The sequence below is a fragment of the Felis catus genome, chromosome C2 (assembly GCF_018350175.1).
Source record: "Felis catus isolate Fca126 chromosome C2, F.catus_Fca126_mat1.0, whole genome shotgun sequence".
NCBI classification, from domain to species: Eukaryota; Metazoa; Chordata; class Mammalia; order Carnivora; family Felidae; genus Felis; species Felis catus.
Genome location: NC_058376.1, coordinates 148,893,730 through 148,920,609, shown reverse-complemented (window position 1 = coordinate 148,920,609; position 26,880 = coordinate 148,893,730). Strand labels below are relative to the sequence as shown.

The following is a 26,880-nucleotide window of genomic DNA, read 5'->3' as shown; positions in this document are numbered from 1 at the left end:
CCTGGGGCCACTCATTCGAATTTGACTTCATGATTCTACCTGCCCACCCAAGGATCGGCACTCAACCCTTTTCTCACTGCAAATCGGATTCTTCCTAACCACAGTTTAGTACCTCCAGCTCCCGGGAGGGCATTCCTGCTGTGGGCTGTGCACGGCCCTCTGCCTGGCACACACATGATCCCGTGGTGACCTCAGCCGCTGTCCCCTTCGCCAGTGATTGTGCTGGGGCAGCCCCGGCATGCTTCTGAGCTTCTGTCTCACCGGCCTGTCTTGCCCGGGGACCCTAGGCCTAGGAAGTGGAGTGCCTTTGTCCCCTCTGCCCCAGCGAGAAGCCCAGATCCTATCTTTCTGATTTACCACCCACCCTGTCTTCTCTCGTAACTCTCTCAAGAAAAGAGACCACTTCTCTCCACTTTTGCAGCCACTTAGAATTTCCTTGGATTTGTCAACAGCTTTGACCACCTCCAGCCCCACCTCCCACCATTTCTCTGTGCTGGAGCCAGAATCGTTCCTGAAATACAGCTTTTTTGTAGACCCTCCCCCTTTGAGAACCCTCCAGTGGCTTCAGTTGTCCCATTATTAAAGTCCAGAGTCCCTAAAGGGACTTGCCAGGTCTCACACACCCTAGGCCCCTGCCCAGGAATGCCCTGATGGGTAACCTGCCCGTTTTCTGTGTGTCCTGGAAGGGCTAGTCTCCTGCCCTTCTCAGCACAGAGCCTGGTGCACGTTGGGTACACGTTAGTTTGACACTGTTAGAGGTGTCTAAGTGTCCACTCTATCTGCTTTGCTACTGTTGGCGTATTATACTTCTTTTTCTAGAACTTGGACCCTACTGTTACCATGTTGTTGTAGAGGTTTATGGCTGTCCTTTTCTTTTTTTTGAACATCCTTTGAGTGGAAGTGGATTGATTGGGTAGTGCTCCCTTGGTCAGAACTGGAGCCTCCATTTGGAATACCGTTCCCGTGGAGAGAGAAACAGGACCGTGGTTTATTGGACATTGAGTATCTAGAAAGCTGCTTGGAAAGTGCAGCCCGTACTTGTCTTACTGTTTAAAGGCCTCACTGGCTATTTTCCCACCTCATTGTTCTCACTCCTGCCCCCCTCATTTCTTGGAAGAGGAAACCGAAGACACAATTACAGGGCTTTTCCAGGGCCTCATGACCTTGGTAGAGTGTCCTATGAAAACCTAAGCCTCGGAGTCGTGGCACCAGAGATCTTTCCCCTATACCACAGACGTTTCTTGCTCTGTTTCTGCTTCCAAGAATTGTTGATTTGTGCCAGCCTCAGCCTTGACCTTGAATCCTTTATGGTTCCCCCCCTAGCTTAGTTAGGACAGGAGCCAAACTGGCCTAGGTGCAGTCCTTACCTTACAACCTCATTTGCTGTGACCTCAGTCGGGTCCTTAACTTCTCCCGGCAACAGTTTTCTCATCTGTGGAATAGTCACAACAGCACAAACCCTTCAGGGGTGTGGTGAGGCTTAAGGAAAAAGCTCCTTAAATCTCAGACGTAGAAGGGACTTTATAAATGTTAACTATTGCCCTTGCTGGGAATCTTGTCTTCATCTTCCTCTTGTCTTCTCCTTTGTCTTCCTCTTCGTCTTCCCCCTCCCCCTTCCTCCCCCTCTGCCTTCCTCCCCTTCCCCCTCCCCCTTCCCCCCCTCCTTCCTCTCTCCCCCTCCCTCCTTCCTTCCCCTCCCTCCTCTGCAACCCCTTCCCCCCTCCCCCTCCTCTTTTTTTTTTTTTTTTGAAATTCACCATTTGCTAGCTGTATGACATCAGAGGAGTTATTTAACCACTCTGGGCTTCTGGTTCCCATTTGTAAAATGGAGTTAAAGTTCTATCCTGTAGCATTTATTGATAATCCATTAGAGTAGTATTGAACACGTACTGGCCATAGAAAGTGTGCCCAGTAAGGGTCTGATTTCTCTGCTGCTGCTGTTACTGATTTCTCTTAAAAGTTGCATCAGGGAGGATCCCAGGACCCTATAACTATAGTCGACTGTATATTTTCTGAAAAATATTTTAAGTAATTCTTTTCCTATCAGTGCATGGTCACTACAAAAACAAATTCTTTTTAAAGCACAAAAATTAAAATGTGTAATACCATCTAAATGTCAATTATTTTTATGGCTATCCTAGTTTTTTTTCTGTGTATTATGAATCAGTACATTTTCTCCTGGTTGGAATTGTACGTATTTTTAAAAACAGAACTGGAACAACAGTGCACACACCTTAACAACTCAGGGTCAACAGTGGTTTTTCACTTATGCCTCTGACTTCTGAAGCTGGGAGCTGTCAAAGGCCTGGGGACTTTGGGGAGGTCTCTACCTCACCCTGTAGCCCTGACTGAATGTGAATGGTCACCCCTGCCCTCCTGTCACCATGGGGGCATGGTGACAGTATGTGCCCGACTGGTTGATGCTAGAGAAAGCCCACCATTCCAGGTTTACATCTATGGGGCCAATAGTTAAAGTACATTAAAGCTTTTTAAGATTAGCCTCAGACAAGGGCAACACGAGGGATCTTTGTGGTCGTAGATACACAAACCTACACAGGTGATAGAATTGTTAGAGCTTTGTCATTCAGGAGCACGCAAGCACACGTGCACACACAGATGAGCACCAGTTAGTCTGAGGAAATCAGAGTCAGATTCCTGGATTTTATCAATGTCAGTGCCCTGGCTGGAATATCATTTTACCAAATGTTACCCCTGCGGGGAAACGGGGTAAAGGGTATAAGGGATCTCTGTATTATTTCCTGCATCTGCATGTGATGATCTACACGATTAACTACAGTGACCTCAATTCAGAAAATTAGCTCACAAAATGTAAGTGTAATTTCTAATACGATCCCGGAGAAAAAAAAGCCGCACCGAATCATGCTCTCTCGTGTTAGGGTGACATGGGGCCAGATTAGTTAAGGTGCAGCCCGGTGTAATTTTCCTCCCCAACAGCAGAGGGCGTGGTCCTCGAAGGCAAGGGGGGCACTAAGCAGGCCCCCAGTCATAATCCCGGTTTCAGCACAGAGGCCTTTTGTGACTGCGGTGGGGGTGGGGAAGGGGGTCTGTTTCCAGTTGACCCGGGAGCCGGGGGGGCCTCCTGCATCTTTATCCGGGCGCCCACAGCCCAGCACAGCTGTCCAGCTTGAAAACTAACTCCTGTCGGGGCGTAGGAATCTTCACTTAGGGATTTTTCCTGACCCAGGGCTAAGGGAACAGTTTAGAGCAATTTGAGCCAGACTCCACCTCCATCAAATTAAACTCTGGTGTAAACCAACCCTTACAAATCCCCCTAGCCAGGCAGCTCCCCTGGAGGGGAGGAAGGAGAGTTCCTGAGGTGAGCCCCCGCCCCCGCCCCCCCCCCCCTCAGCTCTCATCAAGAGCAGGGTGAAGGCGGCAGAGGGAGGGGCCCCGCCTCCTGGCTCCGGAAGGCCTTGCTGGTAGGATTTCAGATTTGGAACCAGATTTCGGGGCTCCTTCAGCTAGAAAATCATTCCAACAGATCAGATTCCTCCGAAGCCCATTCACGAGGCCGATCTTTACTTGGGTTTGATAAAATATTTAGAGACCTATTGCATTCCAGCCGTAGAATCTACTAGCAGTGTTAGGTTGGCTGAGTAACCCACTTAATTTCCAAATGCCTTGCTTGGGCTGCTACTGAATGTGGGTCATTGTGAGAGCTGCGCCAAGTCTTCACCAAGAATTATTTTGTAGAGTCGTCGTTATAAAGAGTTCCTATGAGGTTACTTCTTGCAAAAGTGGCAAGTTTATAATTTTTTACACTTGGGTCCTCAACCCATTTACATTCATTCCTTCCTCCCCAGAATAAAGCCTATGCTACCTTCTTGGTGTTTGTTGAATCGCGAATCGATTCCCTGCCATCTATTTAAATAAAGCAACCCTGAGGTTTTTCCGCAGACTAAAGCATTCTTTCATCACATGACCTTTTTCCCCCCACAGGAGAACAAAGACGGTCAGTTCTAAAGTGGCCTACATACAGCCTCTTATGACCACAGTAAATTATATATATGATGAAATATCACTCTGTGTACGTATGCGTATTTGTGTATAGCAGTAATAGTCTTTTTGGTGTTGATTAAAGAAGAATCTACTACCCTGGTTTTCGTGGTGTAGAAACTGGCCTCGTAGCCATAGAATTGAGGGGAGGGGAGGGGAGGAGCTTTGTCATCATGTCATTATCAGCTAAGAGTGTTATTTAATAATTGCACCACCAGCTGCTTTCTGAAGGATCCCACTCTGTCTCTGTGGTTGGGTCTGTATGGTTAGTGAGGTCTACACCCTCTCGTTCTGGTAAGTCACACATTGGTGGCTGTGCTGCTGACCCACTTCCGTTTGCTGAGTTTATATGCAGCCAGACCCCTTTCCACTCCAGCGCCTCGTCCGTAGTGTCACCTCTAAGTGTGCACGTGCACGTGAGTGCACACACACACACACAATGTCAAACCCTTGCAGGATTGGAAGTTACCCCTCTCTCAGTCCTCCTTGGGGCTCTTCCCCGGAAGTGAAATCCAATGGTGCTCAGCACAGTGTGGGTTGAACACAGCAAAACCAACAACCCTTTGTGTCTGATCCACAGGCACAATTTGAGGGCCACCTGTTTTGGGGGGTCATTTGTTTGGCCAGTTTGTGATTGTCGTTTCATTGCCACTTTTATTTTTTGCAGTTTTATGTGCTGAAAGAGTTGGCCAGATGACTAAAACGTATAATGACATAGATGCTGTCACTCGGCTTCTTGAGGAGGTAAGTGTTTCCTGGGAGGCAAAGGGCCATTTATGATTGACTGATTAAATTGATTAAGGAATACATTATTGTCTGTCTGAGTGAAGAATTACCAGAATTGGGCCATCTCAGGGTATAATGCAATGGCTTTACTTTTTGAACTGGTAGCTATGTAAGTCTTTGTAGCTATAACTTTGTACAAGGTATGTTAGGTTTTAAAAGGAATGTATTAAAGATATAAAATACGACTACTTGCTAGAATAGCCAGTTTAAGATTTTTTAAATTACAAAAAAAATTTTTAATGTTTATTTTTGAGAGAGAGAGAGAGAGAGAGAGAGAATGAGAATGAGAATGAGAATGAATGGGGTCGGGGCAGAGAGAAAGAGGGAGACACAGAATCTGAAGCAGGCTCCAGGCTCTGAGCTGTCAGCGCAGAGCCCAGTGTGGGGCTTGAACTCACAAACCGTGAGATCACGACCTGAACCGAAGTCGGACGCTTAACTGACTGACCCACCCAGGCACCCCAAAGCTTAAGATTTTTTAAAAACCTTTAAACTGTATTGTAATACTATATTTTAAGGGTGTCTAAAAATGTCAGAAAAATACATCATTATCCATATCTATATATTTAAAAAAAAAAAACACTTCCATCAGGTTAAGGGAATAATATGCAGCATAGAAATAAAATCAGCATGGAAAGAAAAATATAGGAAACTTGCTTAGGGTTGGATGAGTTGCTGGTATTTTAGAGACTAGTTTTCTCAGTTTCTTCTTAGCATTCTGTTGGCAGTTGAGAATCCCGGTGCTGTGCACACCTCTACAAACAGATGAGTAGCATATGTGGACCCCCATGCCTAGAACCGGCCAGAACACAGTAGGTTCTTCTAAGTGTATATTGAATAAGTGCCCGGCTTTAAATGTTACCAGGCCTTCACGGCACAGGTGCTAACTTAGACCCTCGTTTCTGCTCTGGAACTGGGATTGACTTTGGGTCATGTTCTTATTCATTAGCCCTTCTCCAGGAAAAGAGTAGAATCATGTGGGAAATGCAGAAATCATGGTTGTCATTTTCGGCCGGTCGTGGGACAAGGTTGAAACACAGGGCTGAGTGGGAGTGATGGGACCCAGAGTTTTTAGAGGCGTCTTTTTACCCCACTTTTTTTTTTATTAAAAAAAATTTTTTTTAACATTTATTTTTGAGAGAGAGCGCGGAGGAGGGGCAGAGAGAGAGAGGGAGACACAGAATCTGAAGCAGGATCCAGGCTCTGAGCTGTCAGCACAGAGGCCCACACAGGGCTCAAACTCCCAGACCGTGAGATCATGACCTGAGCTGAAGTCGGACGCTTAACCGACTGAACCACCTAGGCGCCTCATTTACCCCATTTTTTATGTCTCTCTTCCCCTGTGTTTATTCCCATCTGCATATCCAGTTTTCTCATAGCTGCTCCGAAGCCTGGACTCTGAATTCCCCCCTGAGTTTCTCAGGGCTCACCTGCCCAGCAGCTCGTTCCCCCCCTTCTCCCGCAGTTGGTCCCCCCCTAGTGGAGCCAGCTGTGTTGAGTGTGGGCAGGAGCTGAGACCACTTGGCCACCTGCATGTCACAGCGGTTACCAACTTCTCAGGCCCAAGCAAGTGATGCTAGGTTTTGGGCTGTGTGACAAGGCCTTCTGGTGGCAAGTGGCTGGCATTAGGCACTTGGGGGCCAGCTTGGTTGGCAGTACTGACTTTTTATTCTTTATTTTTTTTTAATGTTTATTTATATTTGAGAGAGGGAGAGAGAGAATGAACACGAATGGGGGAAGGGCAGAGAGAGAGGGAGACACAGAATTGGAAGCAGGCTCCAGGCTCTGGGCTGTCAGCACAGAGCCCGATGTGGGGCTCAAGCTCCTGAACCTCAGGAGAAGACCTGAGTTGAAGTTGGACACGTAACTGAGCTACCCAGGCATCCCATAATTTTTTTTAATGTTTATTTTTGAGAGAGAGCACAAGTGGGGGAGGGACAGAGAGAGAAGGGGACAGGGATCCAAAGCAGGCTGTGTGCTGACAGCACAGAGCCCAATACGGGGCTCAAACTCACGAACTGTGAGATCATTACCTGATTCATGGTAGGATGCTCAACTGACTGAGCCATCCAGGTGCCCTGGCATCACTGGCTTTTGAAAATGGTTCATCACAGAACCTTTCCCACTGTGTCCATTCCCCCGCAACCCCCCCCCCCCGGTCTGCCATGCTGTCAGGACCCCCTTGTGTTTCCAGCATCCGCCCCTCACCCCCCACCATTAGCCCTCTGGTCTTCTCAGGGGGTTATGTCTGGACCTTTCTTTTCATTCCAAGGCCACTCCGCTCCACCAACCCCCAGAGCCTCAGCAGTGAGGTTTTGTTTTTCTCTGCAGCTGCCCCCATCCCAAGCCTGCTGACCACTTTGCCCCACCCCCCGCACTTAGAGACACTTAGGAGACCTCACTGTGGTATCCAAAAGCCACCTACGGACCACATTCTGAAACCCCTTCTAACTTGTCGCCAGGGACCTGCCCCATCTTTCCCTGGCTCATGGGGACCTGTGAAGCCGTCCGTCACCACGGCCCGCCTCCCCACCCCCCCATGAGCCCCGTGAGCACAGGAGTCCTCTTGCAGCTCCCTCCGTTTTGTTTCGTACTTTTTCTGGGATGCTGCCTCTGTGAGTGCCCAATGCTTGCAGTTCTTGGCTCCTGCCAGGCGTGAGCTGGAGTGCCACGTGATCCCCCCACAGGGCGAGATTTGTCTCCGCTTGACCGTCTGAGGCTTGCTTCCGAAGAGGCCGGGGACCACAGCCTTCGCGGGTACCGGATACTGGGTGTCAGTAGTTCCCCTCCCCCAGCCCGTCTCCTGCCGTCATCCTTTTAAAAAGCCGAGTTGTTGGAAAGAAGGCTTGTGGGGCGCTTTCCTCGGGTGGCTCTCTTGTGCCTTGTCTGTTTTATTTTTAGCAGCTCACCATGGCAGTGGTCTGGGTGTCTCTGTTTTATTCACAATGCCATTCTTGTCCTGATAAGAGCCACATCTGAGTCACCGCCTTTCCTTGGAACTAGGTGGTTCCCGGGTTAAAGTCTCCCGGCCTGGGTCACGTGACAATTGTACCGTGCTCGGCTTGGCTTCGGTCCCCTTTCCTCTGATCATCTGCTTTGGTTTGCAGGCCTGCCATCCGCAGGCAGGGTGCCGGGGAGGGAGGCGGCGGGGTGTGCACGGGATGCCAGAGCACAGCCCGTCGGCAGGGGGGCGGAGGGGAGCTCTTGCTTCGCCTCCACGGGAAAGAGGATTCCGCAGCTTGCCTTGGCATCCTGCCGCTGGAGTTACCTTTTGGAGAGGGCTGTTCCGAGGGTCCCTTAGTCATGCGTTTTATCCTGAGATCCGTGAATGAGATGAGTCAGCTGCTCAGTGTGGGAGGCTCGTTGCTCTCCATCCCGAGGGCTGTGTCAGCACGAGTGCCACGGGCAAAAGGGGCTGAGCCACGTCACGATCCTTTTCGGCAAAGCACAGGCAATTGGAATGAGCTCCACGTGGCTGCATTTCCCCAGGAAGGAAGGAACCGGCTCTCTTCATTGTTGATTTCCAAGGGCCTAAATGATTTATTTGCAACCTGTCGTTCTCACTGTCGTTTAGCCCAGTGGTCATAGCCTAGATGTTTTCCTGTTTTTAGAAGTAAACACTTACCGTATGTCGGCGGGTTGGAATAAATAGGAGTGCTTTCATTCCTTTGGTTCTCCAGAAGAAACCCAACCCGTCTGTCCCCTTAGGAAAGAAAACACAGCTCTACTACAGTAAGTTTTTACCTATTGTACCTTTTAGATGAACTACCTTTAGATAACTTTTAAGTAGTCTCTACACCCAATGTGGGGCTTGACCCTACAACCCGGAGATCGAGTCCCTTGCTCTAGTGACTGAGCCAGCCAGGCATCCTCCCTTAGATAACCTTTAGGCACCATGTAACTTGTTTAATTTTTTCATTTCATCCATAAATACTTTTACCATTACTTTTTGTCTTTTTTTTTTTTTTCCCCAGCAGAGAGTTTTTATGTTACTCTAAAGATGAGATCTTTGGTGTAGATGAGGGGAGGGCCGCCCAGCTGCAGGGCAGGGAGGCCCCCGGGTCTGAGGTTTGCCGTGTAATGGCGGAGGGCGAGGGGCTTCATTGGGCGCACAGCTCATTGGTTTTTCTTCCCCTGCTTGTTGCCCTTGAACTCTGGCCTCTGTGTGCCGTGGGAAGCCCTCGCCGTCCTTCGGGTGCTCCAGCTGGCCTTGCCCAGCGGACCTCCATGATGACCATTTTTGCTCGATTTGTGTGCCGTGGGGTCTGCCCCCAGGACGTGGCCCCGGGCGTACAGAATGCCTGTGCTGCTTGTTGGAACTCAGCACGGTCCGCGCCGGGATGGACACGTAGTGACGGCACAGCGGCCAATGGGTGTGAAGTGCTAGCTGGGTATTCAGCGTGAGAGCTTGTTCCGGTGGACGGATTTAGTAGACTTGCGTTACGTTCGCGGAGACCATGCTTCCAAATGGACACTGGTACTCCAGTTTTAACCGAGTTTTAGCCGGCCGAAACTGCCTGCACCAAATGCTCGCTTTGAGTCGGCCTGGAGAGCTAGGTTCCCTCCCGCAGTCCCTTGAGGTCCTTTCCCCCAGGGACCAGATGAGCACACCTGTGGAGCTAGGGACCCTCCTTGGAAGACGCTGTAACCAGCATGGGTAAGTCCACAGAGAGGAGTGTCTCAGCTCATTGGGCAGAGTCGCTGGTCCCCTTTGTTCCCTGCAGGCACAGGAGGAGGCACGAACTGTGGGAATAAGTTGGACGTATCTGTGGCCCTTGATGTGACACCCAGCTGGCTTCTGGGGCAGTGGTGATAACAGTTGCAGGTTTTAGGACTGCGAAGACCAAGGGGAGAGGGACCACCATCTGTGCAAGAGAGAGTGTCAGATCCGGAGTTCTCCCAGACCGTACTTTGACCTCCAGCGCTTGCCTCATATTTCAGTGAAACTCTCGTGAGAAGCAGGGCAGGTGTGCTGCTGATGCACAGAATAATTTGGTGCAGATGTAAGAAGTTAGAAGTAAAAGCTGCCTTTGTTTTCTTTTTTTTTTTTAAATATCGTTCACCTCTGAATCATAATGCCAGAAGACTTTTCCAAAGGTAACCCCATCTCCCCTCGCCATCTAAGATGAGAGAACAGATGAGGGAATTGGGTCCCGAGGATGTTCGGGCAGAACCCGACCTCTTACAGTCATGGAGAAGGGTTTGCCCGGAGCAGTTAAACTCGACCGGTACCCACCGTAAGAAATGCACCTTAGGTTGTGACTTGATACTCACCTACATAAATACGTGACAAGCAAAAGCGTAAACATGAATCAATACCCTTATCACGTGGAATTCACTTTGGTATTTCAAGTTTGTGCCGTTGAATTTCATTTAAAACAAAATAGCAGTTGCCATTACAAAAATGATTCTCCACCTACTGACGGTTTATAAAAAGCTAATCTGGAGTCTCCCTGACCTTTGTTAAGTGGAAGCTGTTGGCCCGAGGCCATGTACGCATTTGCCTTTGCCACCTGTTCAGATGGGACACCAATCAGGAGATAATAGGCTTTTGGTTCAATTTTATAAGGAAAGTAGTCATGTCAAGAATGGGAGTTGAACTTACCCGTTAAGTAAGTTACCTGAAGTTATTTGTTACAACTTTCTTTTTTTTTTTTTTTATTTTTTTTTTATTTTTTTTTTTCAATGTTTTTTATTTATTTTTTGGGACAGAGAGAGACAGAGCATGAACGGGGGAGGGGCAGAGAGAGAGGGAGACACAATCGGAAACAGGCTCCAGGCTCCGAGCCATCAGCCCAGAGCCTGACGCGGGGCTCGAACTCACGGACTGCGAGATCGTGACCTGGCTGAAGTCGGACGCTTAACCGACTGCGCCAACCAGGCGCCCCAATGTTACAACTTTCTTAACACCTCTGGTGTCTGCCTCTTTACTGATGGCACCTCCCTGAGGAAACTTAGGGACCGGCTTTTTAAGGATTTCACAAATACCAAAGCTGCTGCAGAGAAATATTTTCGGAAGCATGTTTCTCTGGTAGGAACAGAGACTTGTTTTCCTGGGATTTTAAGGGTCTCTCCTATTGCCCGAGGTCTGTGTAGCTCTTGCGCGTTATGTGGGCAGAGCGCCCCCCTTCTCTGAACAGGTATCGAACGCTGGTATGCGGATGGCGAGTGATTCATTCCTTTGTCATTTCTAAATGCCCTGTTTTCCTCAGTTGACACGCAGCACCCTTGGCTCCTTCAGGAAGCGCAGGTGTTTTGAACGTCTGTTCTCACTCTTGCCTTTCATAGAAAGAGCGGGATTTAGAACTGGCTGCTCGGATCGGCCAGTCGTTGTTGAAGAAGAACAAGACACTAACGGAGAGGAACGAGCTTCTGGAAGAGCAAGTGGAACACATCAGGGAGGAGGTGAGGAGCTGTGGCGAAGGCCGGGCCGGGTGGGCTCGGGCGGGCTCGGGCTCAGGCCCCCTAGACCTGCCTGCTCCGAAGTGGCCACCTGGAGGCAGAAAGCCGCCTTCCCGCTGCGCCTTCTGTTCATGACCCTCCTTCGGACAGTGTGGACGGCACCAGCTGGGTAGGAACAGCCCTCACGGTCCCCGTCTCCCAAGAGTCCGCATCCTCCATAGGCTGGGAAAGACCCTCAGCACGTGGCAGGAGTGCACCCGGGCTAAGACGGCAGTGAGCAGAGGGTCCTGAGGGGGGTGGGCATGGGCAGGCTGGCGGGGAGCCCGGTCAGGAGGAGGCCAGCCTGTGCTGCAGAGGAGGCCGGTGATCGCACAGTCTTCCTTACGATATAATTTCATGTGTGTAAAACAGACCCAAAAAATAGCCTGTTGTTGTCATGATAGAAACCCTGTCATTTCCATGATGCAAATCTTGGCGAAAGAGTATCAGTGGTCGGGGGGAGGGGGTAGAGTAGGTTTATCTTAAGGGACTCCGGTTTCAGAGGAGTACCACTGGTTTCCCGGAAGGTCACGGTGTGGGCAGGAGGAGGCAAGTTCTGCAGAGTCAGATGGCGTCGCAAGGCTTAGGAGTTAGAGCCGGGCCCTACTTTGTACCTTTTTTTAATTTTATTATTTTTTTTTTAATTTTTTTTTTCTTCAACGTTTTTATTTATTTTTGGGACAGAGAGAGACAGAGCATGAACGGGGGAGGGGCAGAGAGAGAGGGAGACACAGAATCGGAAACAGGCTCCAGGCTCCGAGCCATCAGCCCAGAGCCCGACGCGGGGCTCGAACTCCCGGACCGCGAGATCGTGACCTGGCTGAAGTCGGACGCTTAACCGACTGCGCCACCCAGGCGCCCCTAATTTTATTTTTTTAATGTTTGTTTGTTTATTTTTGAGAGAGAGAGAGAGAGCACAAGCGAGGGAGGGGTGGCGAGAAAGGGAGACACAGAATCCGAAGCAGGCTCCCTGGTCCAAGCCTGAAGCGGGGCTCGAACTCACAAACCATGAAATCATGACCTGAGCCAAAGTCGGACACTCAACGAACTGAGTCACCCAGGCGCCCCTGTAGTTTCTTTTCCATTATCCTGTTCTTTTAATTTGGAATTTTAGCCGTGAGGACTTTCATTTGATACTCTTCTTCTCCTGGTTTCGTCTCCCTTTTTTTTTTTTTTTTTTTTTTTTTACTTTTTTTAATGTTTATTTTTGAGAGAGAGAGACAAAGTGTGAGCAGGGGAGGCACAGACAGAGAGGGTGACACAGAATCTGAAGCAGGCTCTAGGCTCTGAGCTGTCAGCATAGAGCCAGACACAGGGCTCAAACTCACAAATTGTTAGGTCATGACCTGAGCTGAAGTTGGACGCTTAACCTACTGAGTCACCCAGCCACCCCTGTTTTTGTTTTTTTGTTTTTTAAACATGTATTTATTTTTGAGAGAGAGATTCCCAAGCAGGCTCAGAAATGTTAGCGCGGAGCCCAACATGGGGCTCGAACCCAAGAATTGTGAGATCATGACCTGAGCTGAAATCAGGAGTCAGCCATTTAACCGACTGAGCCACCCAGGCACCTCTCTTCTCCCTGATTTTCTATCAGAAACTTTCTAAGTGGGAAGGGATGCCCTTACTTGTGTCTCTTAGATGCATTCAGACCTTTTCCTCATTAAAGCTGTTCCCAGCTATTGTTGTCTGGGTTTATTAATTGTTTTCATATGATGAAATAGATCTGCATCTTTTGAAAGACAATAAGGTCAAATGTGGTTGTGTTTTGGAGAAGTAAAGTTGACCCCTGCTTTCCTTGCCCCCAATGGTCATGGCCTGACTTCCCCTTCCCTCAGGCATTAAAACATTCCAGGTCAGCCTCGTCTTTTTTCTTTTTTTTTTTTTAAATCTTATTTATTTTTGAGAGAGAAACAGAACATGAGAAGGGGAGTGGCAGAGAGAGGGAGACACAGAACGTGAAGCAGGCTCCAGGCTCTGAGCTGTCAGCACAGAGCCCGAGGCGGGGCTCGAACCCACAAACCACGAGATCATGACCCGAGCTGAAGTGGGACGCTTAACCCACTGAGCCACCCAGGCGCCCCTCAGCCTGGTCTTCTGAGCAGAGGAACGTGTTGCCCAGGACCCAGTAAATGGTCAACCATTGCCCCTCACGTGCTGCTTCCCCACGTACCTGCCCTTTTGTTGGGGCTTCCTCGCCTCACACAAATGGCATGCAACTCTTGGGAAGTGGAAATACCTCTTTTTCCTTGGAAAAGCTTTGCATTTGAAAGCTGTGATATGTTCCCCTTTGGCATATTATTAAATTGTCTAGATATTGAAACTAAAGCTTTTGTGCACATAAAGTCTGCTTCTCCATGGAAGTCATAAACACTCGGTTGTGTAGGAAAGCCGAAATAAACCACGGACCCCAAATCAGATTAGAAACCAGAAAGAATGAAAACGTTGTTCTAATTTTTGCTTACAGCGGTAGCTCCCTGTTCCTCCGTACTGAGTGGTAAACGGGCAGTGAAAACTTTTATGGCACAGGTTTGTTTATTTTAGACGTCAAGTATAAATCAGGTGATTTGCAACAGCTGCCTTAGCAGTAATCAGTGTGGCCACTTCCTGATGTCTGCCTCTGTTCTCTCTGTGTCTGAAATTGCTATCTTGTGATCCTTGAGTACAGAGCAAGGCCTGGCCAGGCTTGGCTGGGAGCCCTGTGAGGGTGTAGCAGTCACAGGGTGGGGCTGTGAGGGGTGACAAGCTGTTTGTAGCTGCCCACCCAGAGCTGGCATCGCCAGGGTCCCGGTCCGCGGTGGCATTCTGTTTCAGCAGAAGTGAATGGCCTCTTTTTTTTCATTTGGTAACAGGATCTTTTTCTCTGGCCGTTTGCCCAGCCGATCATCTGGCTACTTGCAAAACCCATATGCTGCCTTGCCCCCCTTCCCCAAATACCATTCTGGAACCTTCTAGTCCCCTCTCACCTCATCTCTGAACCAAAGTAAAAATTATAAATTTAGGCAGATGGCTTTCTGTCCAAAAAATAACGGATTGTATTTTTCTTAAACGGGGTCAAATGCAATCTCTTTTCTTTGTCGAGCACAGCATCAATTACACGCGTTCACTTTTGGTAAGGAACGAAATGTTGTCCCCCCGGCAGCAAGTGCTAGAACGTGACGGGGGCATTGTCAGTGCTTGGGAATGAATGTGAGCCCCCGCCGTCTGTGCAGGTGTCCCAGCTCCGGCATGAGCTGTCCCCCGCCATGTCTGTGCAGGTGTCCCAGCTCCAGTATGAGCTGTCCCCCGCCATGTCTGTGCAGGTATCCCAGCTCCGGCATGAGCTGTCCCCCCCTGTGTCTGTGCAGGTGTCCCAGCTCCGGCATGAGCTGTCCATGAAGGATGAGTTGCTGCAATTCTACGCCAGTGCTGCAGAGGACAGCGAGCCCGAGTCCGTGTGCTCCACCCCGTAAGTCCCTGCGGCCGGGGCACAGGCGGCTGGCTGTTGCCAGGGTCTCTGGACTTGCCTCGGCAGGGTCGCCTCACCGGCCCGTGAAGGTCAGCCACTCCCAGCCTTCCCCAGACCGAGCATCTCCTCGTGCCTCAAACAGATTGATTGTGCTATTTCAGCGGGACATTTAGCAGTTTTGATTGATCTGGCCTGGCCATGGGCCCGGTAGGTGGGTTCTGGAACCAGAGATGCCATGGTGGGCCCCTGGGGCAGAAGGTGTGAGGCCTTCTCTGGGGGTCAGCAGAGCCTCACGTTAGGAGCACGACCTCTCGAGCCCAGTGGCCCGAGTTCAGACCTTGGCTCTGTGGTTTTACTAGCTGCGTGCTCTTGGCCAAGTTCCTTAAGCACTCTGCTCATTTCTGCATTTGTAAAATGGAGAGACTGATAGTCCTTATAGGGTTATGAGTGTACAAGTAGAGTACTTAAAACTGTTCTAGGCACGTTAGAAGTGCGTTACAAATATTAAATAGACTTCCAGGCATCCAGAACTGTGTAGGCTTTGAGCAGTTGATCCTGCTGACTTCTGAGGCCATGTGGCAAATGCCAGTGATGGACAGAGGGTTGGGACGTGGGTCCTGAGGGTGGCGAGTCTGTGAGCCGACGGGTGCTGTTTTCCTGGGGGGGTCACTGTCACACCTGCATGTTTCACGATCACTCGATGGAAGAGCCCCCCGAGGTTCCCTGGGTTTGCCAGGTTGCGGGGAACAAACGTCTCTCCCCAGAGCGAGCCCGTGCTCTCTCCCCCAGGTTGAAGAGGAATGAGTCATCCTCCAACGTGCAGAACTACTTTCATCTGGATTCTCTTCAGAAGAAGCTGAAGGACCTTGAGGAGGAGAACGTCGTGCTCCGATCCGAGGTGAAGCGCGCTCCCTGCCCCCGTCCCCGCTGGAGGGTGGTGGCCCCTTGGCCTCAGGTGGCCGGAGCCGCCGTGGCTACAGCACCATTCTCAGAGGCGACAGTCTGTGGGAGAGTCGCCTGCGCTCAGCTCCCAGCTGCACCCAGCGCTTGTCAGGCGAGCCACGTCTGTGTGCTGGCCATTGGCCTCCGGGGAGCACACGCCCATCCGGGTGGGATCCTCAGGGTGGGTGACAGTGGTGGGCCCCTCTTCCTTCAGCTAGGGCAGGGGTCCCTCGGTGGCGGGGGCAGGGGGTCTCTCCATGGTGTCCTCCAGCTCTGGCATGGAAATGACGTGGAAGCCCAGGGTGAAAGCCTCATCTCCAGGTTGCCGCAGGTCAGATAGGCCCTAAGGAAATAGCACATGAGAACTTGGAGACCTATTTCCTAGACAATTAAAAAGGTAGAGCCAAGGCCACTTGGGAACTCGTGCTTTTGAGTGTTTCTGACCGGCTAGTCATTGTGCCAGACACTTTGCCTGTGTTCTTTTTTTCAAGTTTCACTGCAAGGCTGGAAGCTCCTCGTTTACAGCCAGAAAACCGGGACCCAGGCAGCGGAGTGTTTGATTTGCTACCATGGTGCAAGATAGTGAATGACAAAGCCAGGATTTGTGAGGCTCTGTGATTCTGAACCTCCCGTTACTTCCCTTCACCCACTGCCCCTACCTGGAAACACTGAGGCATGCAAGTTTGGTACTTTTTGTCCTAATTCAGTGAGTTTATGCTCTGTGGCCAGAGGTATGGCTAGTCGAGTTAGGGTTGCAAGCCCACCTGAGCTGGCCCAGGGGGTCCCTGAAACCCCTCCAGTAGGGCAGACCACCTTGAACTTGCTCACATGTTGGAAAGAGCCTCATGCCTTGGCTGAACAGGGCTAATCATGAGGAAGGTGATGTTCTCTTAGACCTTAGGTCTTCTAGTCCTCATTTACTGGTGGGTAATACAAGCCCAGAGAGACCAAAGAGGGTTGTCCAAGCTTTCTCTGCCAGCCAGTGGCGGAGCCAGAACTGCTGCCCAGAGTTTTCCATTCTAGTGCCTGCCCCAGGTAAATGCTCCAGTCCTGGACACACAGCGGTTCAGCTGTCAGAATGCCCACCTAAAGCAAGAGGGAATCCGATCCCAGCTACAGATTCCATCTCAGTTCAGGAGTACAGTGTCTCCCTGGGATCTGGGGGCTCAGAGATACCTTCTTTCTACCTGGGATATTTTCATCAAACCTTCGGATCTCTCTTTTCGCACATTTTCAGCCTGGAGCAGGTTCTCCCGAGTCCTGTCTCCCAGGTCTCTGAATGTTGGTGCTTTCCTATTGTACCTGGTTTTTACTAAGCTGAATACAATAGCTCTAACTCCAAGTCGGACCTCACAGGAAGGTGCCTCACATAAAACAAGTGTGAGCCATTCTTGTGGTCATCCTTAGAATGCCCGTGGTAGACAGAGCTGGGTCCTAGATACTGTTGGGGTCACAAAGGGGTCTGTGTCTGCGGTCTGGGACAGACGCAAACGAATAGACAGACATTGATACAAGGGTGGCTCCTGTAGCACGCATATTGCTTTGTGTGGCGCCCTCTGGTGGTACACCGTTTTCATCTCTTCAGCTTTGAACATCCGATTCCTTAACTAAGCAGGGCATTCTGATGGACTTTCTGGATTTGAGGGTATAATGGATCACAGATGGGGAGATGGTCAAAGGCAGCATCCCAGACCCAGGCTCATCCTTGCTCTATGCCTCGGCCTTGCCCGCCCCACCAGTCCAGATGTGAATGTGGGGCCTCTGACCTGACCCTTGTCCACAGGCCTGCCAGCTAAAGACGGAGACCATCACCTACGAAGAGAAGGAACAGCAGCTGGTCAACGACTGTGTGAAGGAGCTGAGTATGTCCTGGCCCTCGTGCTCCACCCCTACGCCCTCTTTTTATTTTCTGCATCATTGTGACTAGACAGATTTGCATCACCCTTGAGAAAGTACAATCTCCCTGGCCAGCTTGGGTTCAGTAACATTTTTCTGAAAACTAGAGGCACCCCTCACTCTGATTCATGAGAAATTGGGTGCTAGGTTATCATCCATGCACTGTCTTAATTTCTCTTCTCACGGAGACGGATGTCTGATTTCGATGTTGGCTTTCTACTGGAATACTGGAGTTATATGATGCCTAAATTAAGCCCAGTTACGGAGTTCCGGTGTTAATGTGCAAAAACTGGTTTCTCGTGACTGATGTGCAAAAGTTGAGGCCAGAGTTCTCTGCTTTGCAAACAAGTACTTCCCCTGTCCCTTCCATCATAAGTTTACAAGTTAAGACAAAAGGGCAAACAATATTTTGAGCTTCAGCAGAACACTCAGTAGATGAAACACACCCTGTGTTCACATCTAGTAAAATGAGTTATGACTCTGAATATGGGTTGAAGGCACCCAAGGGAATTAGACTGTGCAGGTAGCAGTTCCTTCTAGAATGGGGTACAACAGGGGTTCCTGTTAATGATGTGGATCTGCTCATGCATGAAGGTGAGAATTTGGGCAGATGGACCTTGGTTTGGTGTGGCATCTCCTGCCTGACGCCCAAAGCCTGATTTCCTCTGGGGAGGCAGCTGTGGTCAGGGGGGTTGGGCCCCCACACCAGGCCCGGGAGCCACACCTGGGGGCTGCCCAGACTGAGCCGGGGCAGGAAAATGGGCACAGTTCCTCCCTCCGTGTTCTCTCCACTTCTGCCCCCTCCCTCCCCCCCTGCCCCTGTCTTGTAACAAAGATGCTTTTTCTTGTGCAAGCCACAAAGAGACCATTCTCTCTGGGTCTGACTCCCTCTGGTGGCTGTCATTTCTTGATTAAAGGGGATGCCAACGTGCAGATTGCCAGTATCTCAGAGGAGCTGGCCAAGAAGACTGAGGATGCTGCCCGCCAGCAAGAGGAGATCACGCACCTGCTGTCCCAGATAGTTGACTTGCAGAAGAAGGCCAAAGCTGTAAGCTTCTGTTTCTCGATCCAGTGCAGAGGGCATTTGCACCTGAAGACCGTGCCCTTTAGTCTCATAGTTTAGGATTTTGTGCTGCCCCTTTGGAGAAAAAGGCTTAGCAGATTCCATAGGACAAAGCCCGTTGTCCTGAACCGGGGAGGGGATCCTGTCGTCACCACTTATCTCCTAAAAAGAATCTGCACGTTGAAAGAGTTTGTGAACAAAGGTGCTGTCGACAGGGAGTTTTGGAATTTAATGTTTGAATTTTCTAGTCTAATATCTGTTCTTGCACAGCACACCCAGTGTGCTCTGTGGCAGAACAACACCCCCCCCTTTTTTTTTTTAAAAATTTTTTTTTCAACGTTTATTTATTTTTGGGACAGAGAGAGACAGAGCATGAACGGGGGAGGGGCAGAGAGAGAGGGAGACACAGAATCAGAAACAGGCTCCAGGCTCTGAGCCATCAGCCCAGAGCCCGACACGGGGCTCGAACTCCGGGACCGCGAGATCGTGACCTGGCTGAAGTCGGACGCTTAACCGACTGCGCCACCCAGGCGCCCCAGCACCCCCCTTTTTAAAATCAGCCTTGCAGCAGCAGCAGCAGCAGCAAGAAGCAAACCCAAATACGGTTTAGTTTCCCGGCTCAGGCCCTTGCTAGAAGCAAGGCGAGGTGACGTGCGTCCGGAGAGGGGCCGTGGCTGTGCTGGATGGGGGCAAGGCTGCTTTCAAAATCGTATAGAAGGAGGACAAAACTTTTACTCTGGCACAGAAGTCTCGTTGTAGAAATGTGACAGGATTGTAGCAGCTCAGGTAATAAGAGGAGAACAGTGAGCCGCTTCCAGTGTCTTAAAGAGAAGCTGACTGGCCCTTTGGCGTGTTGCAGTGTGCCGTGGAGAATGAAGAGCTGGTCCAGCACCTGGGGGCGGCTAAGGATGCCCAGCGGCAGCTCACGGCCGAGGTGAGCGGCTCTGCCTCCCTTCTCCAGGCCCGTCCCGCTTCTCAGCCTCCCCCTGCCAGGCTGGGGGTCACTACCCGTTTTTCTCCTGAATCGAAAGTCGTTCTTACTCGTAAATTCGTGCTCACACTGTCACTGCCACGAGGGCCGGGGAGGCCGGCGCCGCACAGCCCGCTCCCGCTGAACGTTTCCATCAGCGAAACGACACGTTGCTCGCCGCGTAAAGGCGCCTGTTGACAGATGTGGCTGGAAACGAGGGTGTGACGATCTCTCCCGTTCGTGTCAAGATAGATGGATGCTGTTGGGAAACAAATAATTCTTTAATCTGAGTATAGTTGGCACACCCTGTTAGAGTCGTTTCGGATGTACAACGCAGTGATTGAGCATCTCTGTACATTATTCTGTTCTCTCCACAGTGTAGCCACACCTGTCCCCATACAGCACTGTTGCAGTGCCATTGACGCTGTTCCCTATGCTGTGCCTTTCATTCCCACCACTTCCGCATTCCGTAATGGGAAGCCTGTGATCTCACTTGCCCGTTGTCAGAATTTGGGAGGTTTCTGAGCCCATGAGTACACACACACACACACACACACACACCCCAGTTGGAAGCCAAACTGAGCCTCAAGGGCTCTTTGGTGTCCAGCTTCAGGGCTCAGGGCCGCTGGTCCCTGACCCTGCACGCTTCTCTGACTTGCTGCAGCTGCGCGAGCTGGAGGACAAGTACGCGGAATGCATGGAGATGCTTCACGAGGCGCAGGAGGAGCTGAAGAACCTCCGGAACAAGACCATGCCCAACACCACGTCCCGGCGCTACCACTCCCTGGGCCTGTTCCCCATGGTAAGCGCCCGCTGGCTCCACGCCCCCACCTCCCACCCAGCAGGGCGCAGGGGTCCCTCCCCCCCCCCCCCCCCCCCCCCCCCGTAGGGAGGCAGGGTCTGGAGCACAGTCTTTGCGGGAGGCTTCTGGTCCCACAGCTTGGCTCTCGATCCGAGTCAGGGGCTTGTGTGCCCAGCTGGTGGCTCCTTGACTACGTGATTGTTTCTTTCCCATCCCTCTGACTCCGTCGTGTTTCCTCCTCTTCTCCTTGACCGGTAAATTTCGTAGGAACCTCAGATATTTGGAAGATGTTATTCATACATTATTATTTTTCTGACCTTGTTAGAATATGAGCTATTTTGGCCTCACCGTGCATTCCAGAATTCTTAAATTGCCCGTACAGTCCCGCTGGTTCTTTCGAGGGTTATTTTTTTGGTAATTTTTTTTAATGTTTATTTTTTTTTTTTAATTATTTTTTTTTTCAACGTTTATTCATTTTTGGGACAGAGAGAGGCAGAGCATGAACGGGGAAGGGGCAGAGAGAGAGGGAGACACAGAATCGGAAACAGGCTCCAGGCTCCGAGCCATCAGCCCAGAGCCCGACGCGGGGCTCGAACTCACGGACCGCGAGATCGTGACCTGGCTGAAGTCGGACGCTTAACCGACTGCGCCACCCAGGCGCCCCTAATGTTTATTTTTGAGAGAGAGAGAGAGGGAGGGAGGGAGGGAGGGAGGGAGGGAGGGAGAATGTGAGTGGGGGAGGGGCGGAGAGAAGGAGACACAGAATCCGAAGCAGGCTCCAGGCCCTGAGCTGTCAGCACCGAGCCCGACGCAGGGTTCGAGCTCACGAACCGCGAGATCGTGACCTGAGCCGAAGTCGGGCACTTAACCGACAGAGCCATCCAGGCGCCCCTGTTTCTAGGCTTATTAATCGTTCTCTCGGTGGTTTTCAGTACCTGTGATCTGAAAAAATCTCTCTCCCCACTATAGGAGCTGCTTTTACATTCCTGCAAAATGACGTTCCTTCAGTCTCATTTCTTAGCTCTGGCTTGATCTCTTTTCATGTTGGGGCTTTGAGGAAACATGGTGGAAAAGCGGCTTTTCCGGGTTGGCCCCTCCCTGTTGGGGTCGGGCAGCCCAGGGCAGGCCCCCCCCCCTTGCCGCTCATTTCCCTGTGATACTTGGTGAGCTTCCTCATCTTACCTTCTTCTGTCGGAGGAAAACCCCTTGAAGGTGGGGACCGTATCTTGCTTCTCTTCTCCTTCCCTCTGTCGAGTAGCCTGTTATCTGCACTGTGTTCACATGTTGTAGAAGTGTAGATGCTTAGCAGACACTGGGTTTGGATGGGTGGGTAAACAGACTGAAGAACAAAGTGCTGAGAACTTTTATATTCAGGTTCTATTTCCGTGGTTTGAGGGAATACCACGGTCTCTTTGAGGAGAGGACTTTTGAGAGAAATACTCCCAAATGAGATACGAGTGGATGGCAGCTTCAGTGTTTGTGCAACTCGGTCCCTTCCGGATTTGGCCTTTCCTTGGGGCTCTTGCCTTTCACCCCCCCCCCCCCCACCTCCCCCGCCGGTGCTGACTCTGGCTACCCCCGACGCTTGTTGCCTAAATCACGATCTCCTTTCCTTTTTGCTCGTGTATATCAAAATCAGCCTGGAACGATCTCTCTCTCTCAGCTGGACTGAAATTTGTGAAACCAAAACAGAAGCTGTATGACGTAGCTTTCCAAGGAGTAGATTGGCGATCCAGCGTGTCCAGGAATCCCGGTTACGGGATTTAAGAACAGGCTGCGCCCCAGATTCCTCCACCTAGAGCTGATGACACGGAGCTCAAAGACTGTCCTACGTGGCGATGGACATTCCCTGCCTCAGTTTCCCTCCTTCCTGGCTTCCCATCTTGGCGTGGTGACCTCCGGGGGGCATCATATCTCCCATGCACTTGGGGTTTGCCCCACGGCATTCCCCACTCACAGGGATGGATCCGGAGTTTAAAACGAAGCCCTTACATAGCGAAGTCCAATGAAAAATCTGTATCTGGGTTTCTTCTGCAGACATCCTCAGCTTTCATATTTGCTGAGGTAGAGCTTCTGTTTGCCTTTTTCTGTAGCTGTTGGCAGTTTTTTGAAGATGGCTATTTTTTTAAATTTTTTTTTTCAACGTTTTTTATTTATTTTTGGGACAGAGAGAGACAGAGCATGAACGGGGGAGGGCAGAGAGAGAGGGAGACACAGAATCGGAAACAGGCTCCAGGCTCTGAGCCATCAGCCCAGAGCCCGACGCGGGGCTCGAACTCCCGGACCGCGAGATCGTGACCTGGCTGAAGTCGGACGCTCAACCGACTGCGCCACCCAGGCGCCCCCGAAGATGGCTATTTTTAAAGTGCACTATGTATTAAAGGTATTTAAGGCAAGCTGAGTGGTGCCGTGCCTTGTGTTTCTGGAGCAGAACACCAGAGCTGCCTCTCTCGCTCCCAGACTGTCTCTAACTGCTGAGTGGCACGGTGAGTAGCAGTTTCTGCCTGAGGAGTACATCCCCAGCTCCCTCGCCTATGGCAGGGGTTCCTAATCTAGGATCCCCACCCCGGATTCAGGGGGCCCGTGAACTTGCGGGAAGGTCATGTCTTCTGTTTCCATTAATCCCTAGTCGTTTCTTTCTCACGTGAAGGTAGGCAACAAGCCACAGCGATGTTAGCACCCCCGTGGTTTTGTCACCAGTGGAAATCATAGCCGCTTTCATGGCACATTTCACTTGTAAGTGTCTCAAAACTCCTGTTCATGCTGAGCTCCGCTTCAGAAGCCAGAGCCTGTGTGTTTCTGTTTCACCATCGTCATTACTAACATTCTTGTAACTAGTTCAATAGATCTGGCTTCCTTTTTGTCCTCATTATTAGAGTCACTTAAAAATATTATTCTAGGGGCGCCTGGGTGGCTCAGTCGGTTGAGCGTCCGACTTCGGCTCAGGTCACGATCTCGCGGTCCATGAGTTCGAGCCCCGCGTCGGGCTCTGAGCTGATGGCTCGGAGCCTGGAGCCTGCTTCCGATTCTGTGTCTCCCTCTCTCTCTGCCCCTTCCCCGTTCATGCTCTGTCTCTCTCTGTCCCAAAAATAAATAAATGTTGAAAAATAAAAAAAAAAAAAAAAAAAAAAAAGATAGCCCCCAACTGCCCAGCTGCACTGGCAAAATCGATCAGCACGCAGTTTGTGGGTTCGAGCCCCGCGTCGGGCTCTGTGCTGACAGCTCGGAGCCTGGAGCCTGCTTCGGGTTCTGGGCCTCCCTCTCTCTGCCCCTCCTCCACTTGTGCTCTGTCTCTCTCTCTCAAAAATGAATAAATGTAATGGGGCGCCTGGGTGGCTCAGTGGATTAAGCGTCCGACTTCGGCTCAGGTCATGATCTCGCGGTCCGTGAGTTCGAGCCCCGCGTCGGGCTCTGAGCTGATGGCTCAGAGCCTGGAGCCTCCTTCCGATTCTGTGTCTCCCTCTCTCTCTGCCCCTTCCCCGTTCGTGCTCTGTCTCTCTCTGCCTCAAAAATAAATAAACGTTAAAAAAAAAAATGAAAAAAAAATGTTTAAAAAAAAAAATATTATTCTAAGAAGAGGTCCATGGCCTCCCCAGACTGCCGGATGGGATCACAACCAAGAAAAGTCATAGAGCCTGTTTGCGACATCCTCCCAGCATGGCCTTGAAATTGGTAGTTTAGTATCTTATCTCTCCTAATTTGTGTGAAGATATTTTCCTCATGCAGAGCTCTGAATGTAAGCTGTGTGGTGAATTATAGTATTAAGAAAAGTAGACTAGGGGCACTTAGGTTGCTTGGTGGGTTAAGCGTCTGATTTTGGCCCAGGTCATGATCTCATGGTTCGTGGGTTCGAGCTCCACGTCGGGCTCTGTGTTGACAGCTCAGAGCCTGGAGCCTGCTTTGGATTCTGTGTCTCTCTCTCTCTCTGCCCCTCCCCCACTCATGCTCTGTCTCAAAAATAAGTAAACATTGGGGAAAAAAAAAAAGTAAAGTAAACTGGGGATGCTTGGCTGGCTCAGTTGGTTGAGTGTCAGACTCCTGATTTCAGTTCAGGTCATGATCGGAAGGTCATGACATCGAGCTCTGTGTTGGGCTCCACGCTGGGCATGGGGCCTACTTGGCATTCCCTTTCTCTCCCTCTGTTCCTCCCCTGCATGTGCATTCTCTCTAAAACAAATACATGAATGAATGAATGAATGAATGAATGAATGAATGAATGAAAATGAATGAATGCATGCATGCATGAATGAATGAATAGTAAACTGGCTTTAAAAAAGTCAGTCCTATTCACCCAGAGAAGCCTTTTACAACCTGGGTTCTGTTGACTGTCAATCTGTGGGTAGTAATTACTAAATAAAATTGCCCACTTATGAATAGGAATTGAAAACAAGCCCACCAACCATTTATTGACCCAGCTTCTTGCTGACTCCTCTAAGTCTCCCCACTTGGTCCCAGGTTCCAGACTGGAGCATCCCTCCCTGACTTTGGGGCTTGGAGGTGGACACCTTGGAGTCCCTTGCTCTGTCTGCTGGGAAGCCATTGGCCACAAGTGGCCATGCAAATTTAAATCCACTGAAATTAGTACGGTTCATTCAGGTTCTCAGCCACACTGGCCGTGTTTCAAGTGCTCAATAGCCACCTGTGGCCAGCGTCTCCCGCAGTGGACAGTGCAGAAAGCACATTCCTGTCATCCCAGGAAATGTGTTGGTTAGTACGGAGTCAGCCCTTCCCTTCAGGTTGTCCTAGGTGGTGTCCTTCTCTGAGGCCTCGGCAGGTGCTTTGCTGCACACACCTGGTCCTCCTGTTGGCATCTACCTGTGGCAGCGTGTGGGATTGCTTGTTAGGCTCCAGCTGATACGGTGAGGAGTGGCAGGTGGTCAGGGAGGCAGCCTGTATTGCTGTTGAGTCTCAGGTTGGGGCCTGGCCCATCCGGAAAGTGAGAAGTTATCAGTGCCAGGCCTTCCCCCAGCCCACAAAGTTCACAACCTAGCTGGAGAGAGATCTAAGTGGACTAACTGTTCAGGGAACTCGCAGGGACTTCATGTGTTTGGTGTCTTTCTAGGGGAGGAATGAAGGGTTACTGGTGGAAAGGACGTGTGAGCTGGCCGTTAGAGGGAGGTGGGCGATGCGTCGTTGACGGGGAGAGCTTTTCTTGCCGGGGGCAGAGGGCCATGAGAGCAGAGGCTCAGATGCCAGTGCTCACGACTCAGGTCCCGTCCTCCCTGAGTTCCCTGCCACTCCTTGTGGCAGAGTCACAGCTCTGTGGTTTGGCCAAGGGAACATGGAGTTTGCTCTGAGACCCTTAGCTGCATGGGATCACAGGGCCTTTACACCCAGTGCCCACCGGGACTGCTCCGTTCGGGACCTGCCGTGGGGATTGCTCAGTCAGGGTTTCCAGCAGTGATGAATGCCGTCAGCCTTGTGTCACGGTAGTTTGCAAGCTTCTGAGACCTCGGTTGACACTCCTGTGGCTAGCCAGCCGGGCGCGTCTTTTAGAGACAGAGCACTTGAACTGCTGTGCACTCATTGTGTTTTCTGGCTTTTCTCAGGACTCCTTGGCAGCAGAGATCGAGGGAACGATGCGCAAGGAGCTGCAGTTGGAAGAGCCTGAGTCTCCAGACATCGCGTACGGCCTCGGTTCTAGGCTTCCCAGAGACTGGCTCGTGCCCCGTGGTCATCAAAACTAACGACGTCTGGGTCTCAGACAGCCCCCCAGTGATCACTGTGGTCCTTCCACAGATTTGGGTCCAGATTAAGGGAGACAAGAGAACACAGCCGATAATAGCCCCCAGCAACTCTTACTAGGTTTCAAAGATAGGTTATGAACTTCTAGAAAGTTGAGTAACGAGAGAGATGTTTCTTATCTCTGTTAATTACAGACTCTGCCTTGACACCACGACTTGTTTTTATCTTTCCTTTCGGTGAAAAACACCGAAAGGTGTTTAAAGTTTAAGCTTTAAACAATTTTAATGTCTGTTAGGAAAAGAAAAATGAGATGCAGTATGAAGGCTCTTCAAGGAGTGCCCAGGCTTCCACTTCCTTCCTGGATATGTTTAGGGATATTGGCCTCTACCAACTCTCTTCCTAACGTGAGCTCTTGCTCTAGGCCTGCCCTGAGGTGTTTCTGAGGACACTGTGGATCCGATTTCATTGTGTATTTTCTGTACCCAAAGCTCACAGCCGGAACTGAAATGGGATCCCGGGAGTGACCACAGTCCCTGAGCCTCGGTGCATGTGTGAAGGCCTCTGCATCCCAGAAGGAGGTGGCCGTTGTAGCAACGTGCCTACCTTGTCTCCCTAAAAAGAAACAAATGAGCATCAAAGGGAGGTTCCACTCTTAGAAATAGCAGTTGCTAAAAAAATATTAATCTGGCGTTTACCATCTCCTTACAGAAGTTTAAGACTAACTTCGTCTTGCTTTTTTTAAATGTATATGAATGGTCACCAGATACTCATTCCACAGATATTTCTGGAGCCGTGTTATGTGTTGAGCAGTGAACGCTGCTTTCTTGGACTTT

General features: G+C 50.6%; 1 protein-coding gene across 12 annotated transcripts in view; it reads left to right on the top strand.

Moving 5' to 3' along the window:
- TRAK1 (trafficking kinesin protein 1) overlaps positions 1-26,880 on the top strand; it is a 124,035-nt gene that overhangs the window by 73,257 nt on the left and 23,898 nt on the right. For 11 of the 12 annotated variants that reach the window (XM_023260683.2, XM_011286249.4, XM_011286250.4 and 8 more), the window contains 9 exons: positions 4,685-4,761; positions 11,092-11,208; positions 14,589-14,689; positions 15,479-15,587; positions 17,415-17,493; positions 18,445-18,575; positions 19,450-19,524; positions 20,225-20,362; positions 25,912-25,988. In XM_023260683.2, the coding sequence (XP_023116451.2) occupies positions 4,711-4,761; positions 11,092-11,208; positions 14,589-14,689; positions 15,479-15,587; positions 17,415-17,493; positions 18,445-18,575; positions 19,450-19,524; positions 20,225-20,362; positions 25,912-25,988 (878 nt within the window). In that variant the 5' untranslated portion in view covers positions 4,685-4,710. Of the gene's footprint in view, positions 1-3,107; positions 3,338-4,684; positions 4,762-11,091; positions 11,209-14,588; positions 14,690-15,478; positions 15,588-17,414; positions 17,494-18,444; positions 18,576-19,449; positions 19,525-20,224; positions 20,363-25,911; positions 25,989-26,880 lie in introns of those variants that run through there. The other variant, XM_019810884.3, reaches the window with a different exon arrangement.